At 35.4% G+C, this 14,886-nt stretch overlaps 2 protein-coding genes and 1 pseudogene across 2 annotated transcripts; all 3 read left to right on the forward strand.

The window, feature by feature from the left end:
* Positions 7,440-8,928, forward strand: LOC104785340 (expansin-A8-like). The gene is made up of 3 exons (XM_010510531.2): positions 7,440-7,691; positions 7,790-8,102; positions 8,392-8,928. Exons 1-3 carry the CDS (start codon positions 7,538-7,540, stop codon positions 8,696-8,698), a joined length of 774 nt encoding a protein of 257 aa, XP_010508833.1. The 5' UTR covers positions 7,440-7,537; the 3' UTR covers positions 8,699-8,928.
* On the forward strand, positions 9,051-10,971 carry LOC104785339 (annotated as a pseudogene).
* On the forward strand, positions 10,514-12,392 carry LOC104785338 (macro domain-containing protein VPA0103). The gene is made up of 7 exons (XM_010510528.2): positions 10,514-11,021; positions 11,199-11,247; positions 11,343-11,445; positions 11,527-11,622; positions 11,725-11,799; positions 11,949-12,018; positions 12,120-12,392. Exons 1-7 carry the CDS (start codon positions 10,713-10,715, stop codon positions 12,195-12,197), a joined length of 780 nt encoding a protein of 259 aa, XP_010508830.1. The 5' UTR covers positions 10,514-10,712; the 3' UTR covers positions 12,198-12,392.

Raw genomic sequence — 14,886 nt, forward strand, 5'->3', positions numbered from 1 at the left:
CTCATGTGTTATCCGTGTGATCGGACCAAACACCTTTCTCTTCTTCAAAGAGTTTAGCTCCACATCAATAGCTTCTTGCCATTTAGGCCATTCTTTGCTTTGAGTGCACTCTAGTATAGATGTGGGCTCTAAATCCTCATTTAGTTCAAGTGCTACCTTGTATGCGAAAATATCATCGACGTCGATATCCTTACGGTTCCAAGTAATCCCAGACATGATATAATTGATCGATATCTCATCGTTATCAATATTCTCAGGACCTAGAGGTTCAGCGTCCTGAACCCCACCCGGTACCTTATCATTTGCCGCGGCCATGTCTGTGCTCTCGGTAATTCCCTTAGCCTCGGTCTGACATGCACCTCTTTTACTCTTCCGAGGATTCTTATCTTTGGAACCTAACGGTCTACCCCGTTTCAAACGTGGCGTAGACTCTGTAGCAACTTGAATATTGTGTTCCCTCTGAACATCAATACGTACTGGTGCATTACAAGCTGATATGTACGATTTTGTCACTCTCTTTGGGTCAGCAAAGGAATCTGGCAATTGATTAGCTAACTGCTGAAGATGTACAATCTTCTGAACCTCTGCATCACATGCTAGAGTTCGAGGATCTTGCCAATTTAAGGATGTTTGATTCCATGTCAGTTCCTTTACCAGCTTGTTGGTCTCACCACCCACTACAGGGAATTCGGACTCAATAAATTGACAATCCGCGTATCTGGCCTTGAACAGGTCTCCTGTCAGTGGCTCGAGATACTTTATGATGGTGGGAGACTCATATCCAACATATATTCCCATCCTCCTCTGAGGTCCCATCTTTATTCTCTTGTGATGATGCATTTCATACATAAACGGCACACCCGAATATCTTTAGATGGGATATGTCTGGCTCCTGACCCGTTAGTAATTGGGAATATTTATTCTCACTAGATGGCCTGATGCGTATAAGCTCTACTGCATGTAATACCGTGTGTCCCCAAGCCGACACTAGAAGCTTCGACCTCATTAGTAATGGTCAAGCAATACGTTTAATAAGGGATTCATCTAATCCATTCTCTGTATGTTCATGTGCCACAGGGTGGTCCACACTTCCCCCCATGGACATACCAGTATTATTAAACGCTTGGGATATATGCTCACCAGTATTATTACGGCTTACGCATCATGTTAGGACCCGGATGGCCAATCCAGTCATGCCATAAAGTGAATTATTGAACATCTTGTTCATTTATCATTCTGTGCTTTGCCAATTTAGCCTTTATCATGTTAATCTTAGCATGGTATAAACCAGAGGCTAGTGCAGGTATAGTCTCTAGGGCCTTCTTTTGTCCTTTTACATTTTCTGTAATGTATAGGAATTCTCTAGTCCCTTCACACTTGGTTTCCACATGATAACCATTTAATCTTATATCTTTAAAGCTCAACAAGTTTCTCTTGGAGCTGGGTGAATATAAGGCATCACTCAATTCTATGTGTGTTCCCTTAGGTAACAACACGTGAGCCTGGCCGTAGCCCTCTATAAGATTTGCTATACCCGCTTATCTTTGCTAATATTGGCATTTTCAAAATTATGTGGTTTAATCCACTATCTACCACACTTACTTTCTTGTCCTTAGCCATTTCCAATAATGGACAAGAATTTAAACCACAATAGAAATTAAACCAAAGCTATATTTAGGCAACCAGAAATCTCATAATTTAATTGGTCATCATTCTCATGGCCAAATTTCCTTTACCATCGAGATGCACCAAAATTAGTTTCTGGATTCTTTTCAAATTCTCTTGATAGAGATTAATTAGATGTTTAGGAGTCATGCATGTCTTTATCCAATGGTTCTCCATACCATATCTATGACAAGTGGACTTGGTCTTATGTTGCGGTTTGAAATGACCCGCGGCCTTTCCCCCCGACCACGGCCGAAGCCTAATCGGTTTCTACGGCCTTGACCATCATAATTATGCCTTTGGTAAGTCCCACGACCAGGACCACCATGTCCACTTCTTCCTCGGCCACGGCCACTCTTGTCCCTACGGACATAGTTAGACTCATTGGTCTCTTTTGGCTCTATAGGCTCTTGAGGATTTTTCTTAGTCATATAAACCTTGTGGGCTTCATTGCACTTTTCATCAATAATATCTCATTGTTTTGCTCATCTAGCATTAAACAAGAGTTTTAGGTCTGCGTAGGTTTAAAAACCTTTCTCGCGATATTGCTGCTGGAGCACAATGAAATGTTGAGAATGTCTTCTCCAACAATTCCTTCTCAATGAACCTAGTACCACACAACCTTAGGATTGAGACAATCTTTAAAAGCTCTGAGTTATACTCATCCAGGGACTTGAAGTCCTGGTTCCTTAGGTTTTCTAATCGAATTGAGCCTTTGGTAGGAGCACCATCTTGTGGTGTCCTATATTTGCTTTTAAGCTCTGTCCAAAGGTCAATAGGGTAATCTATTGTGAGGTACTGGTTTTCTATTCTCTCAGCAAGATAATTGTTTGATGTCTATATTTTCTTAGTGCAATCATTATAATCAACAATATACTCACATAGGTCCTTTAAAATATATGACATGCATCATATCATTAGCATGCGGTATTAGCTCCCGTTACCATGCAAATAGGTCATGCGGATTTGCCCCCGTTACCATGCCTTTAATTTGTTCATAGGCCATGTTAAAACATGCCTTGCCTTTCTTGTAATTTTCGGCTTTGGTGTGTAGGACATGCGATATTTGAGATCGAACCATGCCTTAGGCCATGCGATATTTAAGATCGAACCATGCCTTCAATCAATAGGACATGCGATATTTGAGATCGAACCATGCCCTATCTTTGCTTATATTTTCGTGGTCTAATCTATGCACACAAGACAACAAAACTAAATAGCATGCAATAGTTTCCTTTTCTTATAATCTAGAAATTTTCCTTTTTCTTAACTTTTCCTTTTCTAAATAGGAAATTAAACAAAAACGTTTAGGGACCTAGACTTTCTCTAGGATCCCGATTTTTAATTAGGTTTTAGGGTTCTTATGCAACCTAAATTTACAGGAAAATTCTATTGCTAAAATCGATCAATAATACCCTATACCAAATTCGATTTCTAGTATGCATGCAATTTCAAGTTTTAAACATCCTAGAACAATCAGATTAATATCTCTCTTATGATATTCGAATTTAACAGTTTAGTTCTAGGTTCTTATGCATCAATCAATCAAGCAATAATAAGCAATCATTCAACCGGATTTAAGCTTGATATATCTTTGGTGCAATTCACAAACAATCTAACAATCCTATGTGACCGGTTTTAGAGTTTTATAGGATTAGATATCTTAAGATTTGTTTGTTGTGCACTTGGATGTTTTAGGGTTCAATAGTTTTAGATCCAAGTTCGATTATGGTTCTAAGAGAGTTTTGATCTTGTTTACCTTTCACCAATTAGGGGTTGACTGGAATTGATCTGGGAGCTAAAGACCTCAGATATACCTTTGATTTCTGATCATGAACCTCGGACCCCGTACTGCTCTTGTCCGGATCTCGTACTGCTCTCGTCCGGAATCTCGCACTGCTCTCGTCCGGAATCTCGCACCGCTCTCGTCCGGAATTTCATACCGCTCTCGTCCGGAATTTCGTACCGCTCTCGTCCGGATACGTCTAGGAACCGCGAACCTCGATCGGACCTCGATCATCACCGAGAGATTTCGACTATCGCCGAGGATTTGAACTATCGCCGAGGATTTTGAACTATCGCCGAGGAATATGGACTATCATCGAGAGTTCTTCGAGGCAAGGGGATAAATCTCGAAGAAGAAGAAGAAAGGCGGTTTAGGGTTTTGGAATCGGCGGCGGCTCTAGGGTTTTTAGGGCTAGAGGCTATCGTGCTGATAAATTGTTATGAAAGTAGAGTTTAGGGATAAAGCTCTTGTGTTTCTTATTGATAATTCCCAAGGATTACATGCATATATATAGTAGATTACAAAGCTTAGGGTTAGACCGACTAAAGAGTTAATGGCCGAGTAAGGCTTCGGCCCATAGGCCGAAGCTATATGGACTGAGTAAAGCCTATGGACCGAGACTCCATAGCTTAGTACATGGGCTGGTCTAGTGAGTCCACTAAGTGTTTCACAACACAAATAACTTATTTGGTTAATTACATTGAATTTCACACACAGTCGTTGGAGCGTTATTTTTTTGAAATTCAGAGCTCATCAACCACTAAACCGATGTTGCCATAAAAATTATTGTCGTCATAATATATGATTCAATGAAAACAAAAACAGACTGACGACGACTTGGATAAATAAAAAACTAGCTCCACATAAAGTATTTGCATACACGAAATATACAAATAAAAAATGGGCACGATGTATGAAAGAAGTAGTTCCAAGTTGTCCATCAATTCATCATTGGCATGTTTTGCAATAACAAAATCAATCTAAATATTCTAATGAAGCTTTAACAAAGAAAAATAATCTGTACGTATAGTAGTAGTTGCTGTTATCTCTATAAAGTCGTCTTTTAGCATATTTTTGTGTAATGATTATTGGTTATATCTTATATCTTTATATATATAGTCAGCTCCCGATCTTGCGTAAGATTAAAGCTTTGATCTGTTTATCCATTTCTACGAGTTTCAAGTCCTGTGATATATATTTGAGGTTATACAGTAAAACATCCATAAATTAATATTCTATAGATTAATAATTATTATAAATTACTAATATTTTTCGTTAGGCCGTGTAATTTTAGATACAATTCAAAAATATAATAAAATAATATTTTTAAAAAACTTTTTATGAATATATGATCCTGTCAATATTATAAATAATTATATAAGATGATCAAATATATGTATATATATACACATTAATTTTTGTTAGAATTTATTTACAATTTTTTTTATATCAAAAACTTTTAATGTTCTTTTCAGGACATGATAATTGTTGTTTTTTTGTAAATGATTCTAATAAATATTATTTATAGTAATTAAAATTGTAATTTTAAAATCTATTTTTTGAAAGCTTACTAAATTAAAAAAAATATCTCTATAAATTAATAATTTACCAATAAATTAAAACATTTATATATTAATAAACTTTTTTATTTCCGACATTATGAATTTATAGAAATTTTACTATCGAAAGTGTGCCTTGTTCTCGTTTACCATTTTAAAAGGTAAAATTCGTAAACAATACAAACAATGATTTCCGCTGATTAAAATTTATTCTAAATTCTACTATGTGGATATTTTGGCTCTCCATGGATGTTGTCATTTCGTAAATGCGACAGTGGCAAAAAGATACTCAATTTTAAATCTCTATATTAACAGCTAAGTTTTGATTTCGGCTAAATATGGTTGAAAAAGTTTGTAAATGTTGACAACATGATATAGTTATGTGTACAAAATGAGTACTACCTCTAACCTACTAAACAACAACAAATGCAAAAAATCATGCTGCATCTCCAATATAACAAATAAGGGTATCATGTGCATCATAAATCTGCAAATTACGCTAGTGATTTCACACCATCAGATTCAATACTATGTAAGCCAAAGATTTGTACATAGATCCTCATTTTTATGCCAGAGTGTGTTTGGAGAACCAGACACAGACAGCCTTTACTAGAAGATCTCGAGGTAGGAGTCCAATGTGGAGTCAGGTCTTGATGTTCGTAGTAACTCCACACTTTGTGGAACATTTGATCATTAGTGTAGAAGACCTGCTTCAAGTATTCCCATTAACATTTGATTTAGTGGGCAGAGCAGCACTCTCATTTGAACACATAATGAGAAGATCGGATGACACATCAGTTGGTGTGATGAGTGATCAACGTGCTACCGCATTGAGATTGAGAATGAGATTATGATTTCCTGGTGTTCAGTCTCATCATAGCTAGGTATCATTCTTGTTCTACTCTGGTTAGCATCTCGGTACATGTATTCTCAGTACATGTATAATGTGCCACTCTCTCAGGTGCTTCAGGTAATTGTCACTTTGTACCTACTGCGGCCTCCGAGGTTCAGGCCCGCAGAGCTTCTACCATGGGTCTTCAACTTGTTATGGATTCTGGAGACTTCCAACTAGACATTTTTTAAAGATTTTTTTTTCTCTCTTTAGATTCAGTATTTTGGAATCTTGATGAAAATACATTATATTGAGATTGAGATTTCACATACCTTCCTAAAACACACATATTTCCTTCTTATAATAACTACTTCGTTTTTGCTTTTAACATTTTTGTTAATATAATTTTTAGCGAGAAACACAAAAATTCAAAAGTACTGAGTTGAAAGAATAACAAATCATATAGATCTCGCAAACCAAGTAAACACAAAAACACAATTGAAAACTAAAGGAACCAAACATCAGGACATAAACCCCAAGATGTAGCCTAATAATAAAGACTAGCTAGATACAGGGCAACAGAAAGTAAGCAACCAATCCTTTGAAAGCCATTGATGTAACCACTTAACATACACAACAAAGACGCCATCTATACTGAACAAAACTCTTGTACGACCAAAAACATCAGAAATTATGACAATAACTGGTAAACTTGGTTGACTGATTGGTGGTATTATCCTAGTATATCTAATAGGAACCGTGAAAAGGTTCTTAAACTGATACTACTTGACAAGTTGTTAATTATAAATAGAGCAAATTGTATACGGTATGTTGGTATCCCTTGAACACACTGATACCATTGATTACAAGTCCTTTGCTTATGAATTTCAACACAAATAATAGTATTTTATGAAAAGAAAACCTTCAACACAAACAAATAAGAGATATATATGATCTTAATTATGACCAACGTCAAGAAGAGACAAATTAATAAATACTTTGCGTACTGAAGCATGTGCAAGTAGGGGCCTCTTGATTAGGAATCGCAGTTGGTCTAACCGCAACATTTGCATGTGGCCACGACCTTCAAAGTCCCCTACTGATCTTATTATATTATCAATCCATACATTTTTCTTTCCTCTTTTATTTTCCTAAACTGTTTAATTTTGATGTCCACAAAATCTGGCCGCAACAAAAAAATATATTAAAAAACCTTACTCTACTCAAGATAAACGGTGGCATACATTGTTGACTTTGATTCTAGTTATCCATACAATCACAAGTCACCCCCATTTGAATTGGCTATTTCAAAATTTGTTGCTCGATTTCGATGGAGAAAAGAAAACTAGATATATACTATCAATCACTTAATAACTAGATAAAATACCTAAGAATGAATATGGAAATACATTGGGATTTAACGAGAAATAAAAGGCACAATTCTCTCGCAAATTGGTCAGAGACACTAGAATTATAAAATATATGAATACCCAAAAAGATGAAAGAAGAGTCACACCAACGTACTTAATATAGTAGACATTTAAATAGTATTATCGCTTGACACAATTATACACTCGAGAAACCCTATATATACTCAATCCCTCCATTTGATTCCATATCAGTCTCACGATTCTCACCAAATCAAAACCGAAATAACCAACCAACCACCTTCGAAAAAAAACTCAAAGACAAAAAATGTCTATCACATCAAACTCCAAATATTCAATAATCTCAATCATATCCATACTAAGCTTATCATTCTTACTCCAAGGAACTTATGGAGACGACGGAGGTTGGCAAGGTGGTCACGCTACGTTCTACGGTGGTGGGGATGCTTCCGGCACCATGGGTAAGTAACCATAATTAAATGCGTATGTTAGCTAAATTTTATCTCTTTATACATGAGGATGGCTTGCTAACACGTACGTGGCATGGTCAAATAATCAGGCGGAGCTTGTGGTTATGGAAATTTGTATGGCCAAGGTTACGGGACAAACACGGCGGCTTTAAGCACGGCTCTATTCAACAACGGGCTCACGTGCGGCGCGTGCTATGAGATGAAGTGCAACGATGACCCGAGGTGGTGTCTCTCGTCTACTATCACCGTCACAGCCACTAACTTTTGCCCACCTAACCCTGGCCTCTCCAACGATAATGGAGGTTGGTGCAATCCTCCACTTCAACATTTTGACCTCGCCGAGCCAGCTTTTCTCCAAATCGCTCAGTATCGTGCCGGCATTGTTCCTGTCTCTTTCCGAAGGTCCGTTCACTTTTTTTTCTTGTAGCTTATATCTACTAGTCCGTAATATTAGAGACACTTTAGTAGCTACCATATTGTTAAAACTTAAAACCTAACCAATATTTTAGTTTGTGACTCTAGCTAATGAGCTTATCTTAATTAAATATATGATTTGCTCTTAAATCCCGTATTAACATAATTTCTGATAATAAAATATAAAACCATACTGTTTACTTTTAATTTACGATTGATGCTTGTCCTCTACTCTTTAAACTAATGTATTACGTTGGTGTATATGTTCGATATGCAGAGTACCGTGTATGAAGAAAGGAGGAATAAGGTTTACGATCAACGGACATTCATACTTTAACCTAGTCCTAATCTCGAACGTAGGAGGAGCAGGAGACGTACACGCTGTATCGATCAAAGGCTCAAAAACACAGTCGTGGCAAGCAATGTCTAGAAACTGGGGACAGAACTGGCAGAGCAATTCTTACATGAACGACCAAAGCCTCTCGTTTCAAGTCACCACCAGCGATGGTCGTACCGTCATTAGCAATGACGTGGCTCCTTCTAATTGGCAGTTCGGACAAACTTACCAAGGCGGTCAGTTCTGATAAGTTTCATCCACACACACACATCTCTCTGTTTTGGGTGCTGACGTGGCTGCGTATTGCTGAGGTGGCTCGTAAGCACCCGCTTAGCTTAGCTTAGCCTTTATTTTTCTCTCTTTTTACGAAATATTTACGAATTATTGCTTCAATGGTTGTATTTTCATCGTGCCTACAAAAAGCAAAAAGCAAGATTTTTATTGTTTTAATTTACATGTTAATTTTGAATTTAGCCTTATTGGCCTATTTTTTCTTCTTCTATGTAATCCAATATCGCTAAGCCCAAAATAATGAAATTATATATAGACGAGTTTTATTTATATAAACCAAACAAGGAGTATTAATAAGTGAAAGCTTTGGGCCTTTGGCCAATCTAAGTGATGGTATCTGATGGCAAGGAAGTAGCTTTCAAGTTGTCTGACAGTTGCGTTCTTAAGATTGTTCAAGGCGACATCACAAATTGGTCAGTCGATGGCTCATCCGATACTATTGTCAGTCTTCTCTCTTTTTATCTCTTTTAGATCATAGTATAAAGATGTTGACATTTTTGAACTTTGAACTTGAGAATGAACAAACCTTTGATTGTTTCAGGTTAATCCAGCAAATGGGCGTATGCTAGGTGGTAATGGTGCAGATGGAGGTACTTCCCTTCAATTAATCATAAGTTAGTATCATTATATGGAATGGTATCTTAAGTATTTAGAGTTACATACTCTGTTTATATACAGAGTTAGGAAAATAAGGGAGGTTACAAAGATCAATAACAACTCATTTTTCTAATATACATTAATAAAAGCCATCCATGACGCTGCTGGACCACAGTTGAGAGCAGCATGTTATGAAATCCCAGAAGTTAGCCCCGGAGTCCGTTGTCCCACCGGGGAAGCAAGAATTACACCGTGGGTTTCACTTTTTTTTTTGTTTGTCTTCTTTAGTATGTGTAAAATGTTATAACATTCTCCCCCCAAGTTTGAGTTTGTTGATTGGTTTCTGCTTATTGGATATGGGACGAGTAGGGGTTTCAACTTACAAGCATCTCATGTGATTCACACGGTTGGACCCATTTATAATGCCGAGAAGAATCCTAAGAAACTCCTAGAAAGTGCTTACAAGTAAAGTTTCATATTTCCGTAACACATTTACGTCACTTGTGCTTACTTTGTATTTAAATCTATACTTGTTTTGGTAACAGGAACAGTCTGAGAGTAGCCAAATACAATAACATTCAGTACATTGCATTTACTGCAATATCTTGTGGTATTTTCAGGTAAAATTTTAGGAAGACTCAGATACTTGATCTTTGTGTTCTTGGTATATATGTTTTCACAAGATTTCTCCCAGTATGTGAACCATCTAGAGAGATAAAACAAATTCAAATGTGTTTATGTCTTCATCTGATTGTTAGGTATCCTTTGGATGAAGCTGCTTCTATAGCCATCTCCACTGTTAAGCAATTTTGGTCAAGATTTTAAAGAGGTAAACTTATTTTCCTTCCCACTACTACATTTTTCACTTCAACTAATCATATGTTTTTAAAAAAATGCTAATCAAGTCCCAAAGTTAGTTACCTTTGCTATCTCCGTTTAGTAAGTGTTTTATCGCCGTGTTACTGATAAAGGTAAAATATTTTCTCAGGTACATTTTGTTATGTTTAACGAAGAGACATACACGGTGTGGCTGAACAAGGCAAAAGACTTGTTACCTCCACCACAAGGCCCCAACTTCTCCTCCTCAAAGAAGACAACCAAAACGCGATTCTTCAGTAATCTCAGCTGTTGTTTCAAATTGGTTTAGGTGTTTTATGCACACACAGACACAGGCCACAGCAAAGATAGGCCATTTGTCTCTAGTAATTAGTAAACTTTTGTATTCGTCACATAACACAATAAGGGAAGTAGGGAACACAAAGCTTTGAGAAAAAAAAAAAAAAAATAGTGTTGATTTAGAGTGCTTTCTCATCTGTAGGGAACACAAAGCCAAAACCTCATGAGTGAGAGAGTAGTAGGCGACGGACTCTCAAATGAGACGACTATGGTTGACCTGTGGAGTGGGAAGCTTGAGTCTCCCTAGATTACTTCTACACTCGACGAGCTCGATCCCAACCTCATCAAGGGCTTCTCTGATCTCCACCGTCAATACGTTCCACACGGCCGCTTCTTCGTTAACGGTCTCTTCTCCCACGAGGACTTCTCGCTTGACAACTGTATCATCATCATCCATGGCTTCTGGAGACGAAGGAGCTGTATTCAATTTGTCTGATTCTAGCCTCCTCAAGATACTTAAAGGCGATATCACTAAGTGGTCCGTCGATGGCTCCTCCGATGCTATTGTAAATTCTCTCTTTTCACTGTCCAAATTCTAGGGATTGGTTTGTAGGCAAATAGATAGAGAGATTCCTGGAATTCGATTTAAGTGGTTAGGTTCTTGGATCACAATTAGGTCTCTCCAATTTGATGCATCATCACTTTTTTTTTTTTTTTTAACTTTAGGAGTTTTGTTGCTTCAGGTCACTCCAGCAAATCAGCGTATGTTAGGTGGAGGTGGTGCTGATGGAGGTAAGTTACTTTAGGATCCATTGCTATTTTTGGTGACCTGTGTTGGTATATAAACTGAATTCTAAATGCAAAATCTTGATTTATGTTTGTGACAGCAATACATAGAGCTGCTGGACCACAACTTAGAGCAGCATGCTATGAGGTTCCTGAAGTTCTTCCTGGAGTACGTTGTCCAACCGGAGAAGCAAGGATTACTCCGTGAGTTATACTCTCTTATTGTTCTCATGTGTTAATGGTTTTTTTTGGAAATTAGGATTGTTGAGTGAAAACTTGGAACAGGGGTTTTAACTTGCCTGCATCTCGTGTGATTCACACCGTTGGACCGATCTATGATTCAGATGTCAACCCTAAAGAATCCCTTACAAATGCTTACAAGTAAGAAGAATCATAGTTTTCACTTGTTTGTTTACTTTACTGAATCTTACATAAGACATGTTTTCCTCTGAACTGACAGTTTCACCTTTCTGTTTGCTACAGAAATAGTCTGAGAGTGGCAAAGGAAAACAACATCAAATACATTGCGTTTCCTGCCATATCTTGTGGGATTTACGGGTAAAGTTGTCACAATCAGAGACTTAAATCGTTTATATGCTACAAATCCAACTAATACTTTACTATTAGTGATTTTGACAAGTCTTGGAAAGTTTGTGCAACATGAAATGAGAGAAACCTTATGTTCTCAATGTTTTGTTTTCCATTAGATATCCCTTTGATGAAGCTGCTGAGATTGGTATATCAACAATCAAACAGTTCTCTAATGACTTGAAAGAGGTAAAGATAGTTTTTCTTGTCTGAATTTTACACTTCCATGGATTCAATCCGCTAAGTGACTGACACTTTTTTTTGGATCTCGTATTGTTTTGCTTATTAAGGTGCATTTTGTTTTGTTCGCGGACGATCTATTCAGCTTGTGGGTAAACAAAGCAAAGACGGTGCTACAAAAAGCCTAAGATAGTAAGATTCCATCAGCGGCTTAAAATAAACCTAATTAATCCCTAAACCTTCACACAAACAAAGCATTTGCTATTTGTGTAATGTTATGAGAGATTGTTCGTTATGGTTAGATTTTGTAATAAATAAAATATTTGCACCTGAAATTTTTCTGTATTACACCTAAAGATTTTTGCATGAAATTTGTAGTAATATTGTTAGATTTTGTAGTTAAGAAAAATTAGAAAATACATCAAAGGAGAAAAATACATAATTGGTGACCAAACCAATCGATGAGGGCAACGAGTCTCAAGAGTGATTTCAAGATATGAGAAGGAAAAGGAAAATCAAAATCAAATATATTAAATGATTTTCTATTAGATATGACTAGGATGTCGGTCCGTGTGTTGCCGCACGGGAAAGTAAAAACTTGAAATGATTAGCGTTGTTAATTTCACATTTAGAATGGTAATTTTTTAATTGTATAGTATAAAAATCAGAAATAATGACTAAGATAAATCAATCAAATTAATTAAATAATTTTTTTTGTATATATAAAAATCAATTCAGTGACAATAAAAGAATAATGTTAAAGATATATGAATCAAGGCTTGCTGAATCATACTCAAATAATCAATTTTGAAAAATATTCACATATAACAAAATTTAAATTATTATTCTATCTAAATTTACAAAAAAATAATAAGAGAAGCAGGGAGAAAGAGCTCATAGATGCAAGCCTGCAACCAACTAAATTGTTTAAAAAGATAAATCTATAAAAAATTATAAATCTCAATCAATTACCTAAATTAATACTTGGAAGATATGATCGATGTGGGTATTAGATGGAAAATGACACCAAACAAAAGTTAGATGAATGAATCAATAAATAAAACAATCCAAATTTAAACAAAGATGAGTGAATAAATGTTGATTAAAAATTGGAAAAAAATAATAGTCATAATTTTTAAAACTTGGAGGTGTGAAACAATACTAAAAAAACAAAAACTCTTTTCAAAGTCCATAAAAATCTGTATATATATAAAAAATAAAGAGGTGTGAAAACAAAGATATGTGAAATAAAAAAGTGTGAAATAAAAAGGTGTGAAATAAAAAGGTGTGAAACAAAAATGTGTGAAAACTACCAAGTGTAAACATCAAAAGCTAAGGGTACGACGAAGAAATATTTCAAAACATTGCAACTTTTGAGATTATTAACAAATCTAACTGTTAGATGAGACAATAAAAACAATCTCTTCCGTTTGATTTAAATTACCCCTTAAAAGTGGGTTTGCTATTATATATAAATTTTTTTAAAAATACACTCCAATTCTTTGATTTTATTTATTAACTTGTAAGTTTAAAATTAAAATAATACTCAGAAAACAATAAAATCAAAACTTGTTTTAATAGTCCATAAAAATCTATATATAATAAACAAAGAGGTGTAAAATAAAGAGTTGTAAAACATAGAGGTGTGAAACAAAAAGGTGTAAAAACTAATAGGTGTGATTTTTGAAAGATGGAGGTACGACGAAGAAACACGACTATTGGAAAAAAATCTTGCATTTGTTGCGATAAATAATAATTCTAAACCGTTAGATGAGATAATAGAAATAATCTCATCCGTTAGATTAAAGTTGACTCCCAAAAATGAGTTTATTAGAAATAGAACAATACAAAAAAAAAAAGAATAAATTAAACTTTGTATGCATGAAGGTTTATGTCTTTATAGATTATTAATGTTACACTCTTTCCGAACTATATGACCACACATATAATAATAATTTAAAAGAGAAGAAATTAACTTTATTCATATTTAACTGAATGGACACTAACAAGTTCATAAGTAGACACCAACAGGTTCATTCATAAGCTTTTGTCATTGGTTCAGTGAGTTTCATAAATCTATCTATATCTATTACAACACAACACAAATATAAAAATACCTTGAATTGAAGAATGATGCAAGTTAATTAAAAAACACTCCAATAAAACAAGTCTTTGATTTAATTTATTAACTTGTAAGTTTAAAAAATACTCAGAAAACAATAAATTTGAAACTTGTTTTTGTAGTCCATATATAGTAAACAAAGATGTGTAAAATATAAAGGTGTAAACATAGAGGTGTGAAACAAAAAGATGTCAAAATTAATAGCTGCGATTTTTGAAAGATGGGGATACGACGAAGAGATGCAAAAATTAATAGGTGCGATTTTTAAAAGATGGGGGTGCAACGAAGAGACACGATTATTTGAAGGAAAAAAACTTGCAACTGTTGGGATTATTAATAATTTTAAACCGTTAGATGGAATAATAGAACTAATCTCATCTGTTGGATTAAAGTTGACACAAAAAAGTGGGTTTGCTATTATATATAGAAAACCATAAGTTTGAAACTTATTTTTGTAGCCCATAAAAGTTTATATATAATAAACAAAGATGTATAAAATATAAAGGTGTAAAACATAGAGGTGTGAAACAAAAAGATGCCAAAATTAATAGCTGCTATTTTTGAAAGATGGGGGTACGACGAAGAGATGCAAAAATTAATAGGTGCAATTTTGAAAAATGAAGGTACGACGAAGAGAGCATATAATTATATACTCTAATGTGTCTTCGGAAAGATGGATCGGACAAAAGCTTTTTTAACGGAAACGGAGGTTCTTGAATGTTAGGCAATTTGACACGCCCTTGTTTACAACATAT

The sequence above is a fragment of the Camelina sativa genome, chromosome 5 (genome assembly GCF_000633955.1).
Source record: "Camelina sativa cultivar DH55 chromosome 5, Cs, whole genome shotgun sequence".
Lineage (NCBI taxonomy): Eukaryota > Viridiplantae > Streptophyta > Magnoliopsida > Brassicales > Brassicaceae > Camelina > Camelina sativa.

Excerpts from the sequence above, each read along its gene's own strand:
- LOC104785340 (XM_010510531.2), top strand. The coding sequence starts at position 7,538 with ATGTCTATCACATCAAACTCCAAATATTCAATAATCTCAATCATATCC. Across the intron at positions 7,692-7,789 it reads GGATGCTTCCGGCACCATGG|GCGGAGCTTGTGGTTATGGA; the intron begins GTAAGTAACCAT and ends TCAAATAATCAG. Across the intron at positions 8,103-8,391 it reads GTTCCTGTCTCTTTCCGAAG|AGTACCGTGTATGAAGAAAG; the intron begins GTCCGTTCACTT and ends TTCGATATGCAG.
- LOC104785338 (XM_010510528.2), top strand. The coding sequence starts at position 10,713 with ATGAGACGACTATGGTTGACCTGTGGAGTGGGAAGCTTGAGTCTCCCT. Across the intron at positions 11,800-11,948 it reads ATATCTTGTGGGATTTACGG|ATATCCCTTTGATGAAGCTG; the intron begins GTAAAGTTGTCA and ends GTTTTCCATTAG. Across the intron at positions 12,019-12,119 it reads TCTCTAATGACTTGAAAGAG|GTGCATTTTGTTTTGTTCGC; the intron begins GTAAAGATAGTT and ends TTGCTTATTAAG.